This window comes from Crotalus tigris, unplaced genomic scaffold (assembly GCF_016545835.1).
Source record: "Crotalus tigris isolate CLP2741 ecotype Arizona unplaced genomic scaffold, ASM1654583v1 scf7180000024437.13266115, whole genome shotgun sequence".
In the NCBI taxonomy this organism is placed as follows: domain Eukaryota; kingdom Metazoa; phylum Chordata; class Lepidosauria; order Squamata; family Viperidae; genus Crotalus; species Crotalus tigris.
In genome coordinates this window covers 4,249,926-4,262,011 of record NW_024100606.1, presented here as the reverse complement: position 1 = coordinate 4,262,011, position 12,086 = coordinate 4,249,926, and the positions used below count along the sequence as shown (strand labels likewise).

Sequence of the window (12,086 nt, the reverse complement as noted above, 5' to 3'; positions counted from 1 at the left end):
GACTAAACATCAGAAAGATAGAAATAAAAGTTATTGGGGGTGCTAGACGTATACGACCTGGGTTCGAGACCTGAGTCCTGCATGACAGGTGACTCCCATTATTTGCCCCAGCTCCTGCCCATCTATCAGTTTGAAAGCATGCAAATGCAAGTAGATAAATAGATACCACTTTGTTGGGAAGGTAACAGCGTTCTGTGCGCCTCAGTATATAGTCATGATCACAGAAATCTTTTAAGATAACACTGGTTCCCTCAGCTAAGAAACAGAGATAAGCACTGCCCCCCCCCCAATAATCAGATCTGACTGGGACAGGAGAAATCTTTACCTTTACCTTTAATAAGTTATTAAAATTGTTTATGCTTGTGATAAAGAAGGAAGTCATTCCCTTCTATATATTTTTTTCTTTAATATATTCTTATTTTTTTCTTTTCTGTTTTTCTATTTTTTTGTATCTAATTTTTTTTCCTTTTTTAGTTTGCAGTTTTTCTGTTACTATAATTTTTAATAAAATTACTATGAAAATAAGCAATAAACTGAACTTGAGGCCTTCCAAATGCAAATGGGTACGCTTTGCTATTGGATAATGGCTCCTCCTGGGGATAAAGTAAACAAATGTATTGACTTACATTTTGTTATATCAGAGTTGTGTGAGTGTTCAGTTGTATTTTTCTGGCATTAGGTTTAGTTTTTTAAAATTATTTTTAAAAGATCACACCCTTTGCTTTTTTGCATGCTACTATTTTAGATAGCTTTTTTTTCAGAACTTGCTCTAACATAATTAAAAGAAATTGTTTTTTAAAAAATTAAATTATCATTATTTGGATGTAACATTATTACAGCAGTAGAAGTGTAGATGTAATGTGTGGTTTGTCTTTTAGTACAGGGCTTTTCAACCTTTTCACCCATTGTACCACTTTTAGGCTATGGCAACATCCGAGTACCACCAGTCGCCTAGCAAGGTGTCAAAAACTTGATGACCAAAAAAAAAAGGGGGGGGGAAGTGATAAAGTACAGGTAGTCCTCGACTTACAACAGTTCGCTTAGTGACTGTTCTAGGTTACAATGGCACTGAAAAAAGTGCCCCCCAAGCCACAGCCAAGCAAGACACCTGCCTGCCCGCCTGGCCGCGGCTCTTCCTCCTGTCCGAGGTTTTCATTGTTGTGAGCATTTCTGTTGAGGATTGGCAGTGGGGGTGGGGTGGGGGGTGTTTGGTTTTTATTCCCCCTGTCTGCTGGATGGTTGCAGCAGGTTTTGATCACTTCACATGATCCTGGGACACTGTAACCATCATAAATATGAATCAGTTGCCAAGCATCTGAATGTAAATCACAAGACCCTGGAGATGCTGCAACATTCCAGCTGATCGGCGCTTCTTCTGGTTTCAGCACAAGTGCCAGGATCAGCGCTGAGTTCCATCTGGAGCCTGGCGCTGATCCTGGCACTTCCACAGAGCCCTGACAGCCCCGAAGAAGTGCCAATCAGCTGGAAAGCGGCACTGATCCTGGCGTTTCTGCTGAGCCCTGACAGCCCTGCAATTCCAGCCATCTCTCGCTCAGGCTTGTGCAGTGCTGCCACCGGTTCAGCTCATTCCCGTCTCCCGCTACCACTTTTCTAGGATAGTCATGTACCACCTGCCAGGTGCCAATGTATCACAGGTGATACCCGTATCACTGGTTAAAAAGCCCTGTTTTAGTATATGCTAAATAAACTTCAAATTAAATTTAATTTGTTTCATTTTGTAATTGCTATTTTAAATTAGTTAATCATTAACCAAATAAATAAATACTACTACTGCTCTAATATAAAAAGTAAACAGGCATGGAAAAAGTGACAACAAAACAGCAAGGTAAAGTTGAAGAAGAGTCTTGAAATTCGATTTCTTTGTTGTATTTTACACAGTTATACTTACATATCTTTGTAAAACCAAAAAGAGAACAAAATTTTCAAAGTTGCCTAAAATTCGCATATGATAATTTGCACATTTAATACAAACTTGAAAGCATACTACTTCTCATCATAGCAGAAAAAACTATGATCAGGTTATCATAATGTCTGCTCAGTCAGGTATGCTGTTGAACGATCACTTCAAATTCCTTGAACACCTTTCTTATGTTCATGGCCTCTAAAGTATCATAAAATCTGATCCTGACATCCATTAAAGAAAACATTTTCACATGTTCTCTATATGTGTGGATTGCATGACCATCTCAAATGAATGTGAACTGTTTTCCCCCGTCCTGGATAATTCAGATCTTGATATTTCAGCTTTTGCGGAGATAACAGAAGAAAGGATTATCATATGTAGAGGTACAAACTACACAGACCTCAGGCAGAGGACTAAGGAAATTAGCTAGTCTTCTGAAATTATGGTGAAAAAGCTGAAAGGAGAAAATTAAAGAAACCAAGGCAAGAGATGACCAGAGAATAAATCAGAATGTATGCACACAGACAGACTCTCATAAGACTTTCCACCACTTTCCACTCTCCAAATATGGATTCCAGATGTTCTAGCTTTCTACCATTCAGTACCCTCCAGGTATGTTGGACTATGACTGCTATCATACTCAGCATTACTTAATTTTAATAGGAACAATAGTTCAACATAGTTGGAGAGTGACAGAGGGCCGAGTGTTATCTTTCAGGAATAACTTGGTGATTTGGAATGTACAGCTCAAAGAAGCATGGCATTTAAAATGTAAAGTCGGTGTGGATAATCCTGCACTTGAACAATAACAGCAACGAACACTAAACAATACTTGAAATGACATTGGCACATCAATACCTAGCTATACCCTCTGTGTAGAGGCATGCCTGTCTGCTGACCTTCTTTCGCCTGCTTATGTCTTTCTGTGAAACAATTCACAAGTGTCCCTGCACTGCCTATTGTGTTCAAGGTTGTTGCAGAATGATAGGCATGAGCAAGCAGCCACCTCCCTCTCGTGTCTATTTATAGAAAACAGCATGGTTCAGGTTAGCTCAGAGAAGAATGGGGAAAGCCATCGCTCCTGGCAAAGCAGGGAAATAAAATGGATGGACTCGAGGATTGGCTGCAGCTGCTTGGGAGGCTGTGTGTGACCAACCACTTAGCAAGCACTTAGTATTATTGATGCTCTACTTATGAGGCTTCCTTTTGTAGGGAGAACAGGGCTATTTCTGGATCATCCATTCATTCTTTTTCAGACTCAGCATCTCCAATCTACATCTTTGCTCTGGCAGCTGCAAAATACAACCAGCATTCCTCCCATCCACAATCTTCCCGCTGCCCCACCCAGCTAGTTTTTTCATGTTTAACAGATCAGAGAATTAGCCTGAAATAAATACAGGTCAAGGTCTTGTGACAAGGTTCTCTCTCAATCATTCAATCAATCTCTCAATCTCTCTCTCTCCTGATGCGCTCTACACTTATTTAAATATTAAGTCAAACAATATAGATATAGATCTTTAGTTTCCTTACCATGGTGTGGCTGGCATTTCCATCATGTTCAAAATGACGTTCTACATAATTTAAGGACAGCAGATGGCTGATGGGAGAAAAAAAATATTGAAAGTTATATAAACACTTTCATCCATGTTTGACATCAAATCTGCTTCATATTCTCCTGTTTTCCTAATCCATTCTTATAAAATTAACAGGATTGAGGACACCAAAACCTTTGTCATTTCTTCTGTGTGACTGATCCTATCCCTGTTTACTCACTCTCCTTTGCTTAGTATGACTGCTCTAAACTACCCTCTAGTTGACAGTCATGTCAGTTGTATGGGTTCATGTGATGAGAAATTTCTTGAATGACTATTGTGTTGGGGGCTTTATCATACAAAGAATGTGCTACATTGTGAGCTCTCTGGATGTGCATGAACAAACTCTTGCTGTTGGTCTAAATCAGCGGTTCTCAACCTATGGGTCGCGACCCCATTTGGGGTCGATCGACCATTTCATGGGGGTCGCCAAGCAAGGCTGTCTGCCATTTTTTTTCCCCTTTTCCGGTGGGTGCCTTACCTCCCTTGGGCTGGGTCAGCTGGTGGCCCAGCCGGTGGTCGGCCTGCTCCGTCTCTGCCGCTTGCCAGCTACACCTCAGCCGGCGCAGGGGGCGGCACCACACATGCACGGCACTCCCAGTTGGTTAGTCCTCGACTTATGACCAGTTTAGTCCTCGACTTATGACCTGTTTAGTCCTCGACTTACGACCGGTTGGGGGTCGCGGCATTAAAAAGGTTGAGAACTACTAGTCCAAATGATTCCTACATTGTGTTACTTCTAGGATCTCGTAGCTTAGTTTCTGAAGACAGACCTTCTCTGCAAAGACTTGCCACAGAAGATTCCTTGGGTGAAAAAGCAATGGATGCCAACAACCAGGATTCATTGCTTGGTCAATCTAGATTGGGAAATAGCAAAGCTTGCCTTTCCTCAATACAGATATGTGGATCTCATGATTGAAATCCATCCATTCGCAGCATTCTAGAAACATTCTTCCCAGATGCACTATAATTATTTATCCTAGACTTGTTCAAGCTTTTTAACTATTGTATTTGGAAGAGCTGTACACTCATAAAAAGGGTCTTCAAACTCCCTAGAAAAGGGGAGGAAAGGCTCAATGTAACCCAGCAGCTGTTAGTCCCTGGCAAATACCTCTGCATACTTCTCTTCAGTTCTGTGGTACCCAGGCAAATTCCAACACTGAAAATGAACACTGAGCTTTGCTCAGGTCATTTTTCAGGACATCTGGACTCCTGGGTAAAAGCAGGCACAGTCTAAGGGTGAAACTCAGTTACCTAACCTGCTCATTTACCACATCATATCTAGTTACAGACTAAAACTCATCATCAGCAACCTCATCTTACAGTGATCTAGTGCCTAACCTCAACTTAATTTATTTTCAGGATAGAGCAGAAATGTTTCCAGATGCCTTATTAAATATTCAAAGGCACTCACCTAATCATACCTTTCAGACATAGTGCTTCAAACTATATTCACCCCAGATATATATTTACACATAATTTAGGAGCTAGTATGAAAAAAGCCAAATATCTTTACAATATTGTATGATTCATATAATAATAATAAATCACTGCGTGAAAAAAAACTCTGGTTTCTCATAGCCACACCTTATTTATGTTCTATTTAAACTTGCAATATGTACATAGAAGCTCATATATTGATATACATTATGCACATAATCATACTTTCAGGAGCCCCCTGAAGTTAGTTAGTAAATTTAAACTAGTAATAATAAATGTACAAACACTGGGAACTGAGTGGAATTAATTATGACTATAATCACATGCCCAAAATGAGCAAATTTATGCCAAATATGGTGTCATAGTCAATCATTTGCTTGCATTGTTTCACATGTGTGCACCTGCAACCACATATTAAAAAAAACCTCTGACAATTACTAATGGAATACTGTAAAATAGTTTCTGAGATAGAGGGAACTGAAATTTGACTACAGCATAAACAATAAAACTGTTTTTCATTGACAAGACAGCTCTGGAAGTTATAAATAATAAGTGTAATGTCACTAAGCAAGTACAGAGTGACTTTCTCTCATCGTTATATAATTATAATGTCTCTGAATTCATCAGAGACAAAGAGCAAGGCATATGCAGGAGATACATACTTTAGTACCGAAACTCCTTTTTAGAAATTAAACTCAGTGTTGCCCCTTCCATATCTCAATATTTTAATTAGCACAATTATCAATATATATAAATTAAAACAATTCTCTATTACAGCCATAGACCAGCATAATCAATACATATAGAACATTGCCTGGAACTAAAATCTCCATTTTCATTTTTTTAGCTATGTTCATAATTGTTTAATAAAAGCAGATGGGATAGAGCTGGTATGACTGCAGTGGCCTTTTCCACTCATAACAAGCATTTAGTCTTATCACGTAAACATAGGCATACCCACCTACATAAACAAACAGGAAGACAAGCACATCTCCTTACACATTTGCTGCACATATTTTGGCTTGCCATCAGAAATACAAAATCAACACACTATAACTCCTATCCTGTCACACTCTGTCACAACCATATGTAAAGAAAAAGTACGCACCCACATACATGCTTGTGAATTTGCCTATTACTACCTTAGCTTTTGCCAATAGAGTAGCCCTAAATTTCAGTTCTAATAACTCCCACCCAATATGCCCACAAGATATTTGAGAATTAAGAGTGTTGGAAATCTACACACTGGAAGACACCACATTGGGAGAGATTGATATATACAAGAACTCCCATGTTGAAAATTTCACATCTCCCATACTGCAATCCATTCATGAGATCTTGGTCTCTTTTTTTGGGAGAGAAGAACATGATGTATAATCTAAGTTAACACTGCTTCTTCCATATGCAGTTTTTTAAAACAAATATTTGAACTGAGATAACAATGTCATTCAATCTCATTATTGTTTATTAACAAATTAAAACAAATTATTGCACTCTAAATGGTCACTATGAGATAGAGTCTGTAATAATTTAACATATTTGTAGATAATTACAGACTATCTCCTGCCTGAAAAGGAGATTACATTTTTCTATTATTTTGTCTACTCTTATATATGTAAATCTGCTACTTGACATAATATCTCACAGCTGATGAAAATTTATACCTTAATACATTAATTCCTCTTTAAGGTATCATGGGATTAAAATATTCAAAAAATTACCCAAATAACTATTGTTCCATTATCTATCTATCTATATCTATCTGTCTGTCTGTCTGTCCATTTCTCTATCATGTATCTATCATTAAAAGTTTTGCAAAGAACTTAAAAGCTAACACAAACTAATAAAGAGTAAAAGAAGCAGAAAGAAAAAGAATTAAAAAGAGGAAAATGTGCATAAAGAGAAAACCAAAAGAAATAGAAAGAAGCATCCAATTTCCTCTGCAGCTGATATAAATATAGTAACAATATTCTCTTACTCTATGATTCCAAAAAAGCTAATGTTTTTCTATTATCCAGTTCTTTCTAATCATCAAAACCACAAATCATGAATGCATTTTTTCTGTTTCATGCAAAAAGTCTCTAAGGGGTTTCCAGACAGTCATTAATATAGGTATTTTTTGGGTAATCAAAGAGGTTAATTTATCCATTTCTGCTTATTTATATGCCTGAAGAATTATTTGAATGAAACATATTTTGTATGATTAGATCCAGCTAATTCAATTTACTGTTTATACATTTGGGGAAGGACAGGTTCACAAGAATTTCTTGCAATTTGCCCCAGAATTTGCCCCAGCAGAGATATACTTCTCCTGAATATTTTGCTATTAGAACTAAGACTCATTGATGAACTTATCCATTATAAATTGGCTGTCACTTTTTAATAGACATTAGATATAGTGAATCTCACAGGTGATTCTCCTTGGCTTACAGAATTAAAAAAAACCCACAGCAAAATAAACAAATGGATCAGATTAAACTATAAAAACATACATAACCTGCAGCTTTTACAATAATTGTTTACTATTTCAATTTGATGAAAATTGCTGACAGTATATTTTTTGTTATCTTACTTAATTGGTTGTTACACTGGACATGTGGAATGGACAATTTGATAACAATTTACTAAACATGCCACAATGGCTTATGCTATAATCCATGATTTATAAATCACAACAGCTGGGACCACCTATATTTGAAACCTGACCCTAACAAAATATTTAGGGTTTAGCATGGTGTATTAACCCAGTTACTCAGTTTTCCATAACAGAGTTCCTAAGAGTCTATTTTCTCTGTGATCAGAATTCATTTTTTTTTAAAAAAAAAAAGATGTTGAGACCATTATGGTAATGAACAAATGCACCTTACAGAATGACAAGATTTCCTATGTGACTCTAAGCAATCTGGGGCTCTGGCCACTATAAGTCCTGCTATCACATATAAACTAACATATACTAGCTAGCCAGCATTATTTATTATATTCTGATAGCAAATCTCTAACATTTCAAGTTTTTTACAATTCTGCTGTTCAATATTCTTAATCCTTTTACATGAAAGCATTTTATGGTGTATGTTGAAAATATACACTGAAATATTCTCTATTGTACTGTAAAAAGCAGTTTATCATAAAGAAGAATCCTAGTTTAGTATTGAAATAACTTTCTATGGACAAGATTTATTTCTTTTTAAAATGTGGACATCTTTTACTACTTCCTTATTTATTCTTTGTAATTTTCTATTTCCTCAAGATTTAGAGTTCTATATATAATTTTGCTGAATATATTTTTTGTCTCCAATTATCAGAGAGGCTCCAACCAACCACTCTTTCCCCTTCCTTTATCATCCAATCAAAATGGAATCTTACATTTGAATCACAAGAACAATCATTTTGGCAGTAAATACTTACTGGTTCAGTTCAAGGTCCAAAGTGAAGGTTAAACCAAAGGCAGGGATGAGGAAACTCACTTGGGCCAGATGGATAACCTAAAAGGACAAAAACAAATTAAGGCAGAGCCTTCTTTGACTTTTGCCTTCATTTGCAGTGATATCAAATAAGCACATTGCGCCCTAAGTGTGACAGAGTTGTTCTGTAACTGTTTATGCAACCAACTGTGATCACACATATTTCCTCTTAAACTTAATTCTCCTCTCCTTTCTATCCTTTCATGTGCATACAGTGAGAAATTAATTTATTGCAATCATCACATATATAGGACAAAAGACACAAATGCCTTTATAAAAATACAGAATGCCCCATCATTTAATTTAAATTCACAACCATAATACCCAGAACATCTGATATTAAAGAGAAGAATATTGAATTAATACTTATTAGGAACTACCTTACTTGCTCAAAATTATTCTGCCTGTCCTGTGAGGTCAACTAAAGAAAGACTCCTTTGGCTCCTGTTCTGTTGTGAGATATGTGGGCAAGAAGATGGTCTCTATAGCAGTGGCCTCCCTGATGTACAATATGTGGCCCCCAGAAGTGACTGCTCCTGGCATTGAAAAGGCACTGAAGAATGGCATTCTCAGCAGGATTTGTTTACTGAGGGTCATTGGGAACCATCTGTGGTTTTGTTCTGAGGGCTAAGAGCTGTGGTTTGGAGTACATTTCATGCTCAATGTTTTTATTTTGTCAAGTGCCCAGAATCTATATGAGGGAGTGATATAAAAACTTTGAAGGGAGGGAAGGAGAAAGAATCCCATAGGGCAGCTTTTCCTCAGATATGCCTTTCATTATGGTTTTTCAGTTGTGTCATGCTCCAGCCTGAGGATGAACTAGGAACAAGGAACCACTGGGGTAGCTGCAGTCCCAAGAGTCGATGCTGTGTGCCTGTACAGTAGAGAAAATGGATCGTGATGGAACAAAGCAAAATGAATCTTGCCCTGGTTAAAATCACACCTTAACCTATGGCAAAGATGGCATGAGGACAATCAGAAATTGCATGTTGCCCTGATTAATTGTAGATTGCCCTGGTTTCACAGGCTCAGGGAGTATAAGTGAGAGTCAAAAGAGCACACAGCTCCAAGCTCTTCAAACTTCAGGAGCCTGGAAAAAAGGTGTCTCCACCTGTTTTACCTCTGGAGTGGGAAAAATCTGGAGACCTCAAAGCCCCAAAGATTAGCAAAATGCACAGCTCTGATTTCTCAGGTACATCCTTCCTGCTTCTGGAATCCCAAACAAGCCTGAATAAAATAGTAATAGCAGAATAGTGAGAGAAAATATTCCCTTCTTACTAGTTAGGGTATAGCAGTCCCTCCCCCCACCCCAAAAAATCCCTAGCTTTTAGTCCTGATGGGCCTGAATTCTATGCTGCTAAATAGGTTCCAGTTAATTCTGACTTACTATTTGCAGGATACAATACCCAACGCCAAGCAGAACAAATTATTAATGTCTTGCTTGTTACTTGTTTGTTTGTTAAGCTATTCCCTTCTCTTGATAGGAATATTCAAGTTGGCTTAAAATAAAAATTAAAGTCAAATTTTAAAACAGCATAATGAAATCAATCCAATTAAATCAAGCCACAGTTAAAAACTTGGTAAGACTAGCTCTCCTCCCTGAGGAAAGCATTCAACAACTGAGAGCTCAACAGGATAAGACTTTCTCTTGAGTATCAGGTAACTAAACATCTTGCAGTGGGATCGCCTTCAAAAAGCCTCTCTTACTGATGTAAGTAATAATTCTATCCACAATGCAGAAAGAAATAGCCAAACCCTGCATTTGGCTTAGAGCTCAACTCAATATTTTAGTGGAGCCAAGCATAGCTTCTTCAGCTAGTTTAGATTGCGTGTGACTCTGATCTTCGTACAGTACACATCTTTTTGCACGAAAGTTTCATTCAACCATCTTGGTTAACCAATGAGTTCACTACTCAACTTTCAAATCCTGCTTTTACAATCAGCTTGGATAAGAGTCAACTCACAACTGCCTATGATATATTAAAAGATGAGAATAGGATTTCACCTCCCCATCATCACCTGATAAATCTCATGTTTTTTTTCCCCTTGAATCTTATAAGAATTCAAATGAATATAGTATACAGATAGTTTCTGTTTAACAAATGCCCTATGAAGCAATTATTTGAAGTCCTGAAAAATAACTTTACAACTGGTCCTTGCAGCATCCATTGCACCATTCGTGCATCCAAGATCTGGGCAGTTCGCAACTGATGGTGCTTACAACCATTGTAGAGTGCCAAAGTCACATGATTATTATTTGCACACTTCAGAGATGACTTCCAACAAGTAGACTCAATGGAGAAGCCAGCTGTAAAATTGCAAGTTGTGTTCATCTGATTTCTTGATTAATAACCACAGTGATTTGTTTAACTTAATAACCTAACAACCACAGAAAAAAAATAGATCATAAGGCATTGAAGTTGCATGATGTCCCATTTAATAATGATAGATTTGCTGATCCCAAATTTAGTCATTAAGGAGGACTAACTGTATTTGGGGGAAATTGGGGAAAAAAACAGAATGATATGAAATTCTGGGAATAAGAGTGTGAATATTTGGCAATTTTTGACTAGAGAAAGAGATGCAGATAGTTTTTGAATTACTACAGGAAATGGGACCAGAATTTCCGTTGCTAAATGATGGGGGCATAAAGCACAATGTCCTTGACTGCATTGCGTAGCAACAGCAATCCCTGCATTTCTGTTGCTGTGGTTAAATGAGGACTGTGTGTCATCAGGCAAGCACTTCCTTGCTATTTCCTGCCAGCTTCTGACAACCAAAGTCAAAGTCCCAGAGGACTTGCAAGTAGGCCAGTAAGTGACTGCAGCTGGAGAGGATGCACAAGTCACCAGCTTGGCATGATACAAGCACGAGACTCAAGGAGGGTGCCAGGTGGGGGAGACTTACCAGAGCAGCTTGTGATCTTCTCTGTTGGCTTCCCTACCACGTTTGTTTGTGGGAAGCTGGTAAGGAAGGTCACAAATTGCAATCCACATGACCACATCATGTTGCAACTATCATAAATAGTTACTATCATAAACTATCATAAATACTTAACATTCAGGGAGCCGGGGAGCCCTTACAGGGTAGGGCGGAAGAATTTGTGCAGTTTCTGTCAGACAAAATCGCTCGGATTCGGACAGACCTAGACTCCGATTGGGCAGGGCCTTCTGAGATGACCGGGGCAGGTCTTAGCCCAGTTTTATGGGATGAATTTGAGTCTGTGACTGCTGAGGATGTTGACAGAGCGATGGGAGCGATGAGCACCTCCACTTGTTTATTGGACCCATGTCCTTCCTGGTTGGTCTCGGCCGCCAAGGAGGTGACACGAGGCTGGCTCCAGGTGTTGATCAATGCTTCGTTGAGGGAGGGGTCTTTCCCGCAACCCTTGAAGGAAGCGGTTGTGAGGCCCCTTCTCAAGAAGCCTAGCCTGGACCCGGCTGATTTAAATAACTTCCGCCCAGTCTCCAATCTCCCCTTTTGGGGGAAGGTTGTAGAGAGAGTGGTGGCGCTCCAGCTCTGACGGTCTCTGGATGAAGCGGATTACCTAGACCCTTTTCAATCTGGCTTCAGGCCCGGCTTCAGCACAGAAACTGCTTTGGTCGCGCTGATGGATGATCTCTGGCGGGCCCGAGACAGGAGTTATTCCTCTGTCTTGGTGCTACTTGA

At 38.5% G+C, this 12,086-nt stretch overlaps 1 protein-coding gene across 10 annotated transcripts in view; it reads right to left on the bottom strand.

Annotated features, from left to right (window-relative positions):
* ADAM11 (ADAM metallopeptidase domain 11) overlaps window positions 1-12,086 on the bottom strand; it is a 108,515-nt gene that overhangs the window by 58,451 nt on the left and 37,978 nt on the right. For all 10 annotated transcript variants that reach the window (XR_005555195.1, XR_005555196.1, XM_039331564.1 and 7 more), the window contains 2 exons: window positions 8,362-8,438; window positions 3,455-3,521 (listed from right to left, as the gene is read on the bottom strand). Coding sequence is in view for 8 of the 10 variants with exons in the window: in XM_039331564.1 (XP_039187498.1) it covers window positions 3,455-3,521; window positions 8,362-8,438 (144 nt within the window). In the remaining 2 variants the exon portion in view is untranslated. The remainder of the gene's footprint in view (window positions 1-3,454; window positions 3,522-8,361; window positions 8,439-12,086) is intronic.